This window comes from Lingula anatina, chromosome 1 (assembly GCF_051362555.1).
Source record: "Lingula anatina isolate TDL-2025a chromosome 1, LinAna3.0, whole genome shotgun sequence".
NCBI classification, from domain to species: Eukaryota; Metazoa; Brachiopoda; class Lingulata; order Lingulida; family Lingulidae; genus Lingula; species Lingula anatina.
Window position 1 is genome coordinate 47,376,981 of NC_141767.1, and position 15,447 is coordinate 47,392,427.

Genomic DNA, 15,447 nt, shown 5'->3' on the forward strand with positions numbered 1-15,447 from the left:
ATGTTTATAACACAAAGTGTCATGTTCAATAATAGTTTAGGTGTCTGGAGTATGTTTTGCTTACTAAAAAGTTCTTAGCCCCTTTATAAGTACATGCCTGGAAAAAACAAAAAAGATTAAAGCAGTGATATTTTTAATATATATATATATATATATATATATATATATATATATATATATATATATATATATATATATATATATATATATATATATATTTTTTTTTTTAAATTCAAATTGAAGGCAGTGAAGTTACAACAGATGGATACCACCATGTCTTTTCAAACCTGTTAATCAGATATTTCTAGTGTTTTGGAATTCTAGAATCTAATTTCATTTCAGATGATTCCATTGCAAGCATTTCCCTTGAATTTCAAGCACATGACCCAAGGGGGTTGAAAATTCTCCATCTCTTTGTAATAGAAAATTAAGAGACCTTTGTCTGATTTCCCACATTGCCAAAAGTCAGTAAGTGTGTAGGGAAAGGAACGAAAAATGTAGAAAAGTTCAGGAATTCTCTCCATCTTGTGGAGATGAAATTTGTCTGCATTATTTAAGGTACTGAAGTCTGTGTCTCAATAGAAAAGAGGGGATATTTTTCCCAGCATTGTTTATGTTAGCTTAATGAGGTAACCTGAAGCTGTGAAAGTGAACACAAATCATTGGTGGTGAATAAGTTTCTCAAAGAACCAAGCAAGATATTATGAACTTCAGAGTGGGGAACACAAGTGGAAGATAATTAACTTTGGAGAAAAGAAGATCTAATAGAATTGAGCTGAACAGGTGGAAGAACAGATACATTGATAGAATGGGAAGGGGCATACCCTTGTTGGAATGGCTCTTACAGGTAGTCTCTTTTACACAGTTCACAGGAAAATGCACTTGCTACTTAAGAAATGTGTTTATGTGAGCCAAGGAAGTGAGTGCCTTCTCTGTGCTGAATGTATGCTTGCATAACATTAAAGAGAAAAAACAGAAGAAAAAAGGAAAAGTGAACAGTTGAAATGAATTATCAGCACAATTAGATTATAAGAATCCAAGAGTTACATTTTTATTTTCTTAAAAGATATGACATTTTAAAAGATTTTATCGGTATTGCACATATTCATCAAAATTCAGTGGGACATAAAAGTGAAAGTACCAAAATTAAAAAAAAAAATCTTAATCTCAGTATTTGACTTTAGTTATGAATGCTTCAGAAATGAGAAATAAACTAGTGGTTCTTTTTCCACTTGTGTTTCCTGTGTAAAAGGCAGTAGTATATAGTGTTTTTTTGTGTATCACTATGTTAAAACACAAGAGTCAGGTGTTTTGATCTACAGTAGGACAGAGCCAACAGGCTAAATAACAAATTGAGCAATTGGATTGGAATGGATGTGCCGGATAGATTTCATATGTGGCACTAATATCAAAGTAAATGAGAATAGAAAGAGTTTAAAGAAAAAAGAAAAGATTTAATTGATAAGGAAGTGTGAAAGAAAAAAGGAAAAGAAATGCCTTCCATCCTGGACTGTGAGAAATAACACTTCCACTGGTCAGTGTACTGAGGTATGGTATTGATGTGGCTTGATTGCTGTCTGGGTGGTGAGCTTTTCCACATAGACTGCTGAGTGCAGTTTTTTTGAGCTATAGAAGGGTGATTTACTGAACAAAGGAGGAGATTTTTTTAATCATCTCTCTTCATAAAATATGTTTGATCACCCCTGCAATCCAATCCAGTCTACTGGCCTGCCTGTGTCTGTCTGTCTGGGCTGCCTGATGAACCATCTGTCTCCTTGTCTGTCCTTTGGTTAATTTCCTCTCTAACTCATTATCTAAATGTTATATAGTTTCCGTGGTACCATTTCACCATGCCCCACCCCTTTCAACTCGCACCTTTTATACATTTTTCTCTTTAGGGCATGTAATTAAGAGCATTGATCCCTCATTAAGTTATTCTATCTATCCATCCATCTCTACCAGGGTTTGATCTTCAGAAAGTGATTTAACAGGCCAGACAGCCTTCCCCAGCATGCTTTAGATTGGAATTAAGCACCTTTAATAACCAGTAGCATTTCATTGGTCTAGACCTCTTTTGGTGACAAGTAAAAGCCAAGTATCAGATTTCTTTCCTGGAGTACAAATGGTTTGGAGCAAGGTGTGGCTTTGAGTTATTGCATTTGCTTCACAGAAGTAATTTTAGGTGATTTGCTACTGATGTAATTTGTAAGTATTTATATATATATATATATATATATATGTATATCTCATGTATGTGTATTTTTGGAAGTTGTTGCAATGGATATTTTAGTATGCAACACAGAATTTGATATGGGTTAGAAAATGTCTGCAGACTTAATTAATTTATTGTGCATAATGTTAGGAGTTGGGCCAAGTACCTGAAAGAATTTGAAATAAGAAAATAGAATGAAAATACTCCAAAAAGTGATAAGTGCGATTGAAGATGAAATTTGAAAATTTTAGCTTAGTACTGATGGAAAGTGCTTCGAGTATAAACATGCTGAATTAAAGTGTTTGTAAACTTAAACAAATCTTTTTTGGCACCAAGAAACTGAAATTCCCTTCCAATGTAGCTACTGGGTAACCACATTGTTTTAAGAATGTGGGTTGAAAAACAAAGCCAGACATTGATCAAGTATAGATTCAGCACCAAAGGCCATTAATCTAGGTTTATGTGACATACAGTTAAGATAGTGTGGTAATGACATTAAAAATTGAATTATTTATTTACACACTCAGTGAATAGTATTTGGGTGAGGCATTTTTGTTTCAATTAAGTTTTAGATCATCATTCCTGGTTTTACTTATAAGTTAAAAGTAATAGCCTTAAGTTTTACAAAACCACTCCATTTCTCAAATGGATACAAGACGACATTCCATGAAAGTAAAATATGCCATATGAGATATGTGTTATAAACATTAATGTAACACCTGTCAACATAGTAAACTAGGGATTTTTTGCCACTCCTCCTGTGGTCAACCTCAGTCACTGACTGTCCCCTAGCCCCCTTTACCCTGCTGCCATCAGTTGGAATAAATAGTGTTTTCTTGCCTAATTGAATCAAGTAAGGACAACTATTAAAAAAACAGCAATTGTTTTCTCATACATTGGATGCTTGAAATGTACTTGACCCTGGTCTCAGACTGCTATCAATCAAGTTTCACCACTGCAACACATCCAGCCTCCCTTTCTTTGTGAATCACTTTTATTTTAGAAACTCTGGCAAAAGTTGTGTTGATTTTCATTTGGTAATTCTGGCTGCACTCGCTTTTCATTCTTATTAAATAGTTATTAAAACTTTGTAAAAGCAGTAGCCTTAAAGTTTCGAAGGAAGAGACCTATGCATGTTCACGGAGACACTACATAGACTTCATGCCATAGAATTTTGTTTTTGCACCAATTCAGATTCCCTTAAGGATATATGTGAAGGTCTCTCAGTGGTAGTAACAAATGCGTTATAAATATACTGGTACATGTATTTGCAATTTCCAGAAGTATAATTTTAGCTTCAGTTTGCAAGATTTAAATCAGTATGTCAGTGAGACCCTCACAGGGATTTAATTAACAAGCCAGGTGACTCTCTTACGTAATAGCCAGGCTATTAAGTTGTCAAACTTCTTAAGTTAACTGGTACAGACTGCAGTGTTTATGTATACTACTGGATGTGAAATGGGTCTAACTAGTGATATTATTGAAAATCTGATGTAATAGTGAACTGGTCATGGTCTGTTAGTGTCAGGTAATCTGTTTCCAGCCCAAGTCAGCTGTATCAAACTGTACTGTCCACCTGTCTGAACTAAAGCAATAAACTCAGATACAAAAAGCACTGTATTGCAAGATTTATGAGGCAAGCATGATGGTCACATGTCAACGACTGATTAGTACAGGGTAGTGCAAAATAATTTTTATTATGCCACAGTAGTGCACTTTGTTTTTAAGATATGTGAGAGATATTTCAAGCATTTTTTATGTGAGAAGCAATTTGTCAAGACCTCTTTTGTCCTAGAAAGGGCCCAGCAGGCATGCTGATTCTTGATGAGTTTTTTTATTACAGTACATCAGTCTGATATAGAGCGCATTCAGAACAACAGTCTAATAGATCCGCACATCAAATATGGCGACCCACTAGAAAGCTTGCCACTTAATTCCCGATTAGACACTAAATAGATTCCCTGTGGTGATTACACAATCATTCAAGTTGGTTGATCATATTTGATCCGCAGATCCGCCAACTAAATATGGCCAACCAAACTTCAAAAGTGATGCGGCTGAATCCCAATGGTCTCCCCGCCTCCACACGCACAATTAAATGGATTAAATCTCGGCACCGAGGTTTAATTGCTAGGCCCCTGCAGCGACGGTGCGTGTAGAGGCAGGGAGACCATCATGGAATTAGCGGCATTGCTTTCGATGTATGCCCAGCCATATTTAGTCGGCAGATCAGTTAGTACTTGGATCATCTATTCTGAATGGCCCCTTAGTCTGCTGTTCTGAATGCTCTCATATGTTATCCAGTTTTAAAAAAAAGGTGGTCACAAGCACGTTTGGGTCCCAAGCCTTGTATAATTTTCACTGTTCCATAGCTTTATCCTGAAGGGCAGGTTGTCAGTTTAACCTCTGCCATGCAAAAGGGTCAGCAGATTTCTAAATCTTCACATTACTGTTACTTAACATTTCATCACTATAATGTTGTTCTATCAAATCATAACATGTCATGATACTATATTTGTTCAACAGCAGTGTGTGCAAGTTTTCATCTTCCCACTTAGAATATTTGTTACAAGTGTACTGTTTCTTCTCTTTAATTTTTTTTTAAATTTATTTTTCAGTAATGCAGCAATGACAGTACACCCAAGCTTGTTGACAGTCTTGTTGCTGTCACTGCTCTGTCCATCTGTGGGTCAGCAGCAGAAGGCAGTGATCAAGTTTGTCCAGACTTCCTATGTCGTTGATGAGGGACAACAGGTGTCCATTGAAGTCTCCAAGACAGGATTTTCAGCACCTCCACTCAATGTGGTCGTCATGGTGGTACGTGAATGAAATTTATTAGATTTACTGAAATTAATTAAATTTAATGAGTGCAATACTTTTTTGTTAGTATGTTTGAAAGGCAAAGATTTCCTTAACCCAGTCACTATTTTATTGTTGATTTGGAATTTGGGGATTTGGGTCAGACTTAATAAATTTTGTAATTGTTGAGTGATATACTCAATCAACATCTAATGTCTATCAAAAGCCTATCAGCCCTAATTCAAGAATAAAACACTATGCCAATTTCAAGCCAATTTCTGTCAAATTGCTGTCAACTTTGACTGAGAAAACAAAACTAACTCCTTGTTTCTGTCAAACACAATGTCATCACTAATCAAGAGACAGGACGTGTCAACATTTCCTACAAAATTATTTTGTTTATCAAAAGTTATTATTGTAGATTGAAAAAAAATTCATCTTGCTCATGTCATAGTCTTTATTTTAAGAAGTCCCCATCATAAAGTCAACTGAAGTGCTCAGCAGAATTACATTACTATCAGCAGTCTTTTTTTAATGCACTTTACTTGTTGATTGATAACCAAATAAGAAATGTTTGTCAGATTTGCCCCAGATCAGGACTGAATAATGAGAAAAGGGTGTAATGTTTTAGGTATTTAAAAGCAATTGTTTATTTTTTTGGCATTTTTGCTGTATACATGAAAGACACTAATGAAGGGTGGAGATTTATGGTAAATTTATTGGCCATTCTTCTGTAGATTTCTCTCTTACTCCTCATATGCAATGTATGGTTGATGTTGTTTCGCAGGGTTAAACAGATAAGGATTAACTGTTCTTAATTTTTAATTAGCTATCTAACGAGCTTAACTATTAGAATCAACTACCTTAGAGTAGTAGAAGTTGAATCCATTTATTTTTTCTAAGTGCAATTATTCTTCCATGTTTAAGATACAAAAACCAGGGTCAGTCAACAAATGCCACACCATAAAAACGGAATTTAAAACATTTTAAAAGAAGGGAGGCAGGTCCTTTTATCTTGATTGCATTTTTTGCTGTGCACTTCAACATTCAATGAAACATTTATTTATTGGGGCCAATACGAACATTTTTTACTGGTTAAACGCCCTACAAGAAGCAGATTTGTGTAATCCATTTGCAAAAGTTTCACAAAGCCAAAAGGTAGAAGCCATAGGATGTAATTTGTACAAACTGATTCCTATAATGGCCCACATTTCTCCTAGTTTCATACAGTTAACTTTCTTTTCCAGTTTTTTCAGCTCACTTAGGGTTACAGTATAGTAGTAGTGCATAGTAGTACATGATCTCCAGTTTTCTTTCATCAGAATACCTCACATTCAGCCAATGAAGAATTTCAAGCAGTTTCTGCACCCTAGATAAGCTACTCATGTGGAAAACCCATGCTTTGATTATTTTACAATTAAACTGAAATGCCAGTCATGTTTTCATTTTTGGAAAATATGCTATGCATTTTGTTCTTAGCCTTCTTGTCTAGGTTTTTATGTAGTTTATTTGAAAGAACAAGTTTTACAAATTAGGTAAGGAAAGTTATATTTGTTATTTTATACGAAAGGTTTCTTGAAAATGAATGATGAATTGAGTAAAAATAAAATCTGCTGCTGTGAATAGCAATAATGTTAGTAAAATGTTACTCTGAATCTTTTCTCAGTCTCTCTCTGCGTGAAATAGTTCATAACACTAGGAAGTTAAATGGCAGCATTTGCACTACTCAGGCTAACCTAGAGAGAATAGAAACAAAATCTTGATTGACTTTTATGTTGGATTACAATGTGATAAAACTGATGACAAAGAATGTCAGCAGAGTTGATAGGAAATATGGAGAGATTGATAGTTTCTTCTATCATGTGTGGTTACCATTTGATATTTTAAAGCCATACATTAAAGACCAAAACAGGTACCTCGATAAATTCAACAAGTTTGCACATTTATGTTATTTGATTAAAACAAATTTCAGTTGAAATTTGTTAGAAAAATATTGGAAAGAAAAACAACAATTTAACAGATCAAAGTTGTATTATTGGACTAAAAATATCTGTTGGTGCTCTCTTCTGAACATAAGATTCAATGAGTTTAGTCAGTTATGGGGCCTTTCAGCTTGTGACCCATGCAAGATTTAACCACCCATCAAATCACTTTCTCAGGGAAAAACAGCAAAAGGGTCTCTTTGGTCATTTTAATGTGATCAGAACCAGATTTTGGTATTTAAGATGGTGTTTGCCAAGTCAAAACAATTTTTTGTAGCAGGTGATAGTGATGACCACTGAGTAGAAGCCAGATCAACTCCTCTCTTACACTGTATATCAGAAACAGATTTTGATAATTAAGTTGGTGTTTTTGCAGGCTTCAGAAAGTTTACTCTTTTGCTTTAAGGGGTACTGTGGGGGCAGGAGGGAGGGGGGGGGCAAACCTACCCTTTCGTTAGACCTGTCCAGAAAAGGACTGAGTCGGCTGGGTGGAGTGGCGCATTTCTTTTTTACCCCAAATGTATTATGATATTCTTTAAACTTCTCCATTTTTAAAGTTTTGAACATGGTCTTTGATTTCTTTTGGCTTGCAGCGAGTTTTGATCTGTTGGTCATTGCAATTTTATTAGAACCAGACCTGGTATGTCATTTGTGAGATAAAAGTGAAACCAGCTGAAGAAGGTCACCAATAGGGTCCCCACTATTTTATCAGAAACACATTTGGTGTTTTGAATTGTGCTTATTTGATCAGTAACACATTTGGAACTTTATAATGTCTTTGCTATTAGAAATGTTTTTTATATTGGCTGACCAAGGAAAGCATTATATCACCTCTGCTTGACTACATAGTCAGAAATCACATGGCATACACCCCTATCCAAATGAATTTGCAATTCTTTGGTCCACATCAGATGATGTTTTTAACCTTTGCAACTCCCAGATTTTGGAGATTAAATGAAGACTGTTTATACATTTTGTCTTGGTTATTGTAATTTCATAAAAAGAGTTATATATGTTAAACAATATGCAGTGGCAAAGATCATGTTAATATTTAATGATTATTAATAATTGTGGTACCATTTTTAATTATTACAGGTGATGCTCTCTGACCAAAATGGCAGCAATGACTTTGTGGGAAACAGCCAGGCACTGACTTTTCCTAATAACAGTTACAACATCACACGGTCTGTCAGTTTCTTTGTCCTTGATGATGACATTCCTGAAAGAGATGAGGTATTCACTCTGCAGTTGTTGCTGTCCACTAATTCTTCAGAAAAAGCTATGAAGGGGGATCCATCAGAGGCCACCATTACTGTTCGGGCCAATGATGATGCATTTGGAATATTTGCCTTTGCTGAAGTGAGTAATAAAATGACCAGATTTTACTTCTTTCTGTTAAATTTATAAAAGGTAATCTGAAATTGTGTATTCCAAAAAACCTTTTTTATTTTTTCTAAAAATCATAAACCTCAAGTGCTGAAATGAGTTTGTCGATGCCAGAAAGCATTCGATTAGTTGTGAAAAATGTGTTATTGGAATATGTAATATGTTTTAAAGTGTTATATACCCACACAAAAGGAATAAGTACACTTATACAGTGATAATTCATTCAGAGAGCAAACAAAAATTTTCTTACAGTTTACAAACTAAAGAATGGTTTTCCATCTTCTTCTTTGCATATATAAGGGGGTTTGCACCCCCATCACATATGGGGGACACTTATGAACTATCACAGTTTAGATATAAGGCTTGGGTGCACAAACCAAAATTGTACACTTCTGAATATGTTTTGAGTGCCACCAACCATGTGAGCCATGCTCATTATGTTTTATATGATAATGCAATCCCCACACATAATTCATCGAACAGCTGTTGTGTAATAGTGATGAGTATTTTGGTACTTAAAACTACTGTGTATGTGTTTGATAATTGACTGTGACTTTCAAGAGAAAACACTGTGTTTTCCCATCTTGCCCATTGTTTTAACTCTAATTTCACACAAAAACATAAATTTCTTTTGACTTGATCTGACCCTTGATCGTCATGGCAAGATTGATATGGCTTCTTTTCTTTTTGTTGTAATTTCAGTTCAGTTTTTTATTTAAGTGAGAAATGCTTGTAGGCGACATTTATTACAACATATAGATCTCAAATTACTTAATGGCTTTATCACAGTTTTTTTTTTCAAATGATTACAGGAAATGGTTGTAACAACGAATTTTTTCTATTTGTGGAAACAAAGGGTAGACAAAGTTTCCGAGGGAATAACCAAATATTGACAAAATTTTGAAAGAAAGAGTTTTTGGGTGTACATGAATTTACTGAAGCTTGAAATGTCAATGTGTTCATTTTAAGCAGTGAGTTAAGTGTTTTCGGAAAACTTTGGTAAATTAATCTTGAATTTAACAGCCAATCTCAACTTAAATTTATTCCTGCAAATTGCTGTGAAGGGAAGCTGCTTTCATTTACTTCTTCAGCTTGCAATAGTCTAACAGTATTCTCATTTTTCTCAGATATCTGCTTTACTTGTTCCAGTATACAGGAATGCCGTGACAATTAAACATCAAAGTTGTAAGACATCAGTTTGATATTTGTCTTTAAGATATATCATGATATAAGATCCAATGATTGGATATTATATAAAATAAACAGGTTTCTTCTAATGGTTTGATGGTTTGGAAAACCAGTACCAGTAGGGTGGAAAAATATCTAAAATTACCACCTGTACAAGTATGCTGGTGTCTCTCTCATCAAAGAAACTCCATACATTATTTTTAGAAATACTTCTCATTCTTCCTCCAACAGTCTAAAAAAACGTGTTCTGGATAATAGAAATAGCTGAACTGAAATCTCAGGGAGTTGCTGATTTCTAGCACATGTAAAGCTGCATCAGTTGAATTGACACAGCAGTGCTCAGCTGATACTTTGATAGGAGCCCTTGCAAATGTCATGGTGTTCCAGCACCCTGAATCCCAGACCAAGTGTAATATTGATTTGATTTCAATGTCATGGCCCGGAAGCAACCTGGAGGCCACTCTCTGTTTGATGCAGCAATATTTTCTGGAAAGCCTTCTAAAAACTGCTGCAATATTAATCTATTATGCTGTTCTTGCTCCCCTAGATTGAAATTAAGGACATTTTTGTCAATGTCCAGTTGGAGCTTTGGTGAAAGCTTGGGTTTATGTCAATTAAGTATACTGTTTGTAGTGCTGTGGCATATATCTGTAGGAAATAACATACCCAGGGTTTGAATTTGCCCTAATTTACCCAGACAAAACTAATTAACAGGTAATAATCAATTCCTACATGTTCCTGTGAACTACTCTATATATTAGTAAAGAATGTGTGGACACTGTTACAAATACCACTTTGGTGCTCACTGGGTTTCAGAAAAAAACTGTACAATTAAGAAATCAGTGATTTAATAGCAGAGAATCGGATTTAAATATGTTAGCAGTTAAAATGTTTTTATAGTGTTCAAGGTCATTTGAGAGCCACCTAGAAAAAAATATAGTTGTTCTTGGAGTTACACCTTGTCAATTTCAATGAGTTCCAGTGTCACCTTGAGTGATATTTCACTTGCTTCCCTCATTTTGCTTTGACTTAGAGTTCAGTTAATCTTCTTGGTGAAAAAATAAGATAAGGAGATGTTGTCCACTTTATTACTGGTTTATTTTACATCAGATATTTTTAAATTTTAATTTGATAGCAATATTCCTTTTGATGGCTGTTTAGTTCCATTAATGAAGTGAAAGTCAGAAAACATTGTGGAACTCAGGGTTTAAAAAATGACCTTTAATATGAGATTTTTGCTTGACCAAAATGGAACATCAGAACGTTCAGTATATAAGGAGGTGACTTGAATTGAGATGATATCATGTAAATCATTCAAGTAAAATGAATTCATTTTGAATTTGAAATTTTATGTTTAAAGCTGTTTGAGTAAAACAAGCAGCAATGTCATGTATGTCACACTAAAATAGTAAAAAGAAATAGGAGTGAAACTTTCTTTCTCAGTTATCCATGAGCTGATTGTATACAACAGAACCTTGCTCAGAAATCATGTGTATCCACATAAGCAAGTCATTGAACTCCACAGCTTTATGATATATTGGAATTATATCTATCTCGACAGAGAAAAGGGATGAATTGAGCTAAAAAAAAAAAAAAGGGAAAAAAGAAAATGAGCTACTAGTATTTTCAATTTAAACTTATATTTATGCGTATTTTAACTTTTATATTTCATAATAATATTAAGCAATACCCAATTCTGTAAAACATATATTACACACAATTATACTATGATTTAATTTATTCATGTGTAATAGGCTACTGGTAGAATCAGGCATAGTAATTGCTATCAATAATCAATTGTTGCCAGGTTGATTTTGTTTTGTATCCATCTACCCTCCTGAACGGTTTTTTCACTGTTCTGCATAAATCTCTTCTTTTTTTTTATGTTTCTTTTACCATTCACTTCAACCTATGTTGCTGTTTAACCCAGATATGGTGCTTGTAAATGTGTGGTAGCATTTTACTTGTACATAATGAGCTGAATGGGCTGAAGATAGTCTTTTGATATGCTGGCTTGTATGGTCTTTACTGCTCCACAGAGTGGAAAGTTGAAAAATATTATTGCAGAGTATCTTGTTGGTTTGATTGGAACCATCTGAATCTGAATATCCCTTGGGTGTCAATTGTACCCGTCTCTTGGAACCTTTTCTTTCCCAAAATCTACTCATATTTTGCATAAAAAAAACAAAACAAACAAATCAAGAATTATACTCCAACCTCTGTACAAGAGGCTCTGGGTGCCACCCTGTACTTCAGTTATCAATTACTTTACCTCATGTGATTAATTAATGCCTTAATCAGCTACTGGGAATTACTTCTTGAAAATGGGCTAGAAAGCCCCCTTGGGGTTAACACAGGTAGTTTTCAATATGATACTTTCATTTCTATATGGTACAGTGCAGGGTTTATGCCTGGTTAACCAGTGATTAATGAGAGGGTGGTAGTTTCTGCTTTGTCTTTGTATTATTGAGTGTCTGCTGCTTTTACAATTATATTGAATTATTTGGTTCAAGGTAGTGATGGTGGAACAAAAGTATATATGGGAGAAGAAGTGAAAAAATATGCAAATGATTTCTTAAAGTTTATATTGTAGATAAAGATCCAGAGTACAAGTACATTTGACTTTGTTTATAAGATTAAACAAGCTGAAGCACCCCCCCCCCCCCCCAGGAGTAGCAATCAAAAAATTTTCTGTTTACACTAAATAAAGATGCCAATGTAACAAAAAGTATGATTTAGAAAAATAAGTTACATAGTGATGCTGTAAAAGAATCATTGTCTTCCAAAAAGTCTGCACAAAGCCTGGTACATTATCATCTTGGAAGACAGGAGAGGATTTTTTTAAATAAAGCTGCATACCAACCTGGTTTTTAGCTCTCAAGACTGAATTATTAAATTCTTTAATGGATCATGGTCAAGAAAGGATCAAAAGTAAGAAATATTTGCCACCTTTTAGAAAGTATGGTTCGTTCGGATTTACAGAGAAGCTCCTAAAACACTGCAGCTATGGTGCCAGGTGACCACTGGTAACCTTAACTTCAACTTGCTTACTGTACTGCATGAACTCCATGAAACCCTTTACATGTTTGTTGCCAATAAATTAAATGGAGCTGTTTGATTTAGTATTGCAATTTCTTTGTAATCTAATTTGAGAACAGCTGACTTGAAATAAATATCAGTCTTTTGATGACTGCCTGTGCGAAAGAATTGAAATTGCACATTTTAAAAAATATGGACAAAATTTCACATCTTTTAAAATTGAATCGGTGTTGTATATCTAAGCTGGAAAAAGATGAAATTGAACTGTTTTTGCACTTCTGGTTTTCCACATTTCATATAATTATGATTTATGTCGATTACATATTTCAGCCCTCCCCATACACGGTCAGTGAGGGTCCATCCAGTGTCCAAGTACCACTCACTATACAGAGAAACAGAGGCACATTTGGAAATATTTCTGTCAATTTTGATGTAAGTTTTATGACTTAGTCTTTTAAACATATCTATCCATCAAAATTTCTGTCATTTGCTTTGTAAAGTCTGTATATAAATATATATTCTTGAAAATCATGTAAGCATGATATTAGATTATGGAATAATGTAATTTGCCTAGTTTGATGCAGTTCACATTTTTAACATTTTGTGGTACTTCTTTATTGCACCTAGCTTTGCTTCTTTTTAAAACAAAATTTGGTTTATTATACATAAACTTGTACACAATTCCCAATGCTGAAAAGCAAATCTTTTGGGATTTGTTTTATATTTGTATCATGCATTAAGATCCGTTTTCTTTCAGTTGAGTGGCAGTGCTTTAGTATCTGAAGATATCACTCCTGTATCTGGAACTCTACTCTTTTTGGAAGGAGAATCCAGCAAAGACCTCATACTGACAATTTTAGGAGATAATGTAAGTTAAAAGGATCTATACTATGTGAAATGTCATAATGATATAATCCCTCACCTTTACTTCCTCATGTCTATACCAAGAACATTTGTCTTCCTTAGTCCTGCAAAGACCTGATTCTGGCAGTTTTATGAAATAATTTAAGTTGAAATTATTTATAGTGTAAGTAATAAGCATGTATAACATAAATCTGCATGATGTAATGCCCAATCTTTACTTCTCTCTCTGCATGTCTGCACATGTACCAGAAAGTTCAGCTTAAGTGTAACAGGAGGAACACACACTGAGAAAAATCAAACTATATCACATGCATTAGGATTCCCATTTATCTACCGCAGAAGTTGGGTTGCAAGGGATAGGAGGGGGAAGGGGGTGAAATATATGAGAGGAAAAAAACTGTGAGACTTCTTCTTATGTCTGATAGTGGCACAGGTAGTCATATGTTTATGCCTTTCTTTCACTGGGTTGCAATTCAGCTCTAGGGGTCAATTAATGCCTTTTAGAGATGGAGAAAGTGGAAAATAAATGAGACACAAATATTGACTTTTTGGGTTTTTATAAAGATGAAAGTGACATTTGTATTTTAATTAGCAATCAGTCTGGATTTTGCAAATATTTTTTCCTGTTTCCCATTTTTCAATCCTTGATTGACAGTTTCAATTATTTTAACAGATGCAGGTATGGTGTTCTCTCTGTCTTGGAGGCTTATGTAATGGCCTTGGTAAAATGTCAGTGCTTTTCATCTTATGGGTTCAAGCAGCGGTTGCAGGTCTGAACTTCTGTTGCGTGCAATAAATTTCCAGAAAAAGTGACTTTCAGACAGTGTAATGTTAATGGATACTTATTGTTTACCCCCTGTTGTCAGTTTTAGTTGGGTGATCATATTTTATATTAGGCATAGAGTTTCAGACTGAACATTTGTTGCCAGTAATGGCCTTTTCTAAAAAATGCACTTGCCTTTATGTTTTAGATAATAATTGGAGGCAATTATTTTGACAATTCCCGTCTTTTCAAAGTGTAATACATGTATTATCTTGAACTGATTTGTAAAATTATTTTTAAATTGTTATTGTTATTATTGTTAAAACAGCTGAATACTGTTTTTCTTAAGGGCAAATCCTTATTTTGAAATGAAACAATAATATTGCCTTGCAAATGTTGTGTCAGTCAAAACAACAATTTCAAAACCACCACTATATTTTTTCAGATTCCTGAAAATGATGAAACTTTTGTTGTCACCCTCACATCAGCCACTGGTGGAGCCAGCATAAATCTTACTCAAGACAGGCTGCAATTGGTAATACCTGCTAATGATGCACCAGTTCGATTTACACAGGTTTGTGAATGTCATTATGTTTATGATTATTTTTCCTTATGGAATGTTGGTATTATATAGAAAGTATGTATTCAGGGGTGATTTAGCCATGAGACCTTCATCCTTTATTCCTGACACAGTGCCTGTGATGTCATACTTGGATGAGGATGATAAGTATATCTGAATGGACTAATAATATCTACACACTGTAGATTATGATTTGAATTTCCCAAATTTAATTATAATACAGACAACCTCTTTGATAAAAATGTATAAATGTATTTTAAAACTGAAAAGCAGGATGTGGATGTGACTTTGACTCAACTGAAAGTAAATTTGTCTATGATATTGGTATGAGAGGAGGGAGGGGGAAGTTATTTAGCAGCAAAAGAGCTGGAGGACTTCAAACAGACGCAGTGCAGTGGGTTTAATTATCACTGTGTGAACATCAAAAACAACCCGACTCCCAAGAACATTTATTGAGTCTGAAAACTAAATATTTGGTTTGTTTATTAACCAGGAAAGAGAGAAGATGCAATACTAATGCATTGGTTGGATTCTTCTCAGCTGTTAAGGTTACCCAACGATAATGAACATGTGGAAACGACTATTTTTTCTCACATATTTGCTTCATTAACACCCTAGAGTGTAAAAAAGTTAA

The 15,447-nt window shown here is 34.4% G+C and overlaps 1 protein-coding gene across 6 annotated transcripts in view; it reads left to right on the top strand.

Moving 5' to 3' along the window:
• The window catches only part of LOC106159787 (adhesion G protein-coupled receptor V1-like), a 127,434-nt gene that overhangs the window by 3,443 nt on the left and 108,544 nt on the right, over positions 1-15,447 (top strand). For all 6 annotated transcript variants that reach the window (XM_086998849.1, XM_086998853.1, XM_086998851.1 and 3 more), the window contains exons 2-6: positions 4,831-5,029; positions 8,089-8,352; positions 12,937-13,038; positions 13,364-13,474; positions 14,679-14,807. In XM_086998849.1, coding sequence (XP_086854975.1) covers positions 4,841-5,029; positions 8,089-8,352; positions 12,937-13,038; positions 13,364-13,474; positions 14,679-14,807 — 795 coding nt within the window. In that variant the 5' untranslated portion in view covers positions 4,831-4,840. The remainder of the gene's footprint in view (positions 1-4,830; positions 5,030-8,088; positions 8,353-12,936; positions 13,039-13,363; positions 13,475-14,678; positions 14,808-15,447) is intronic.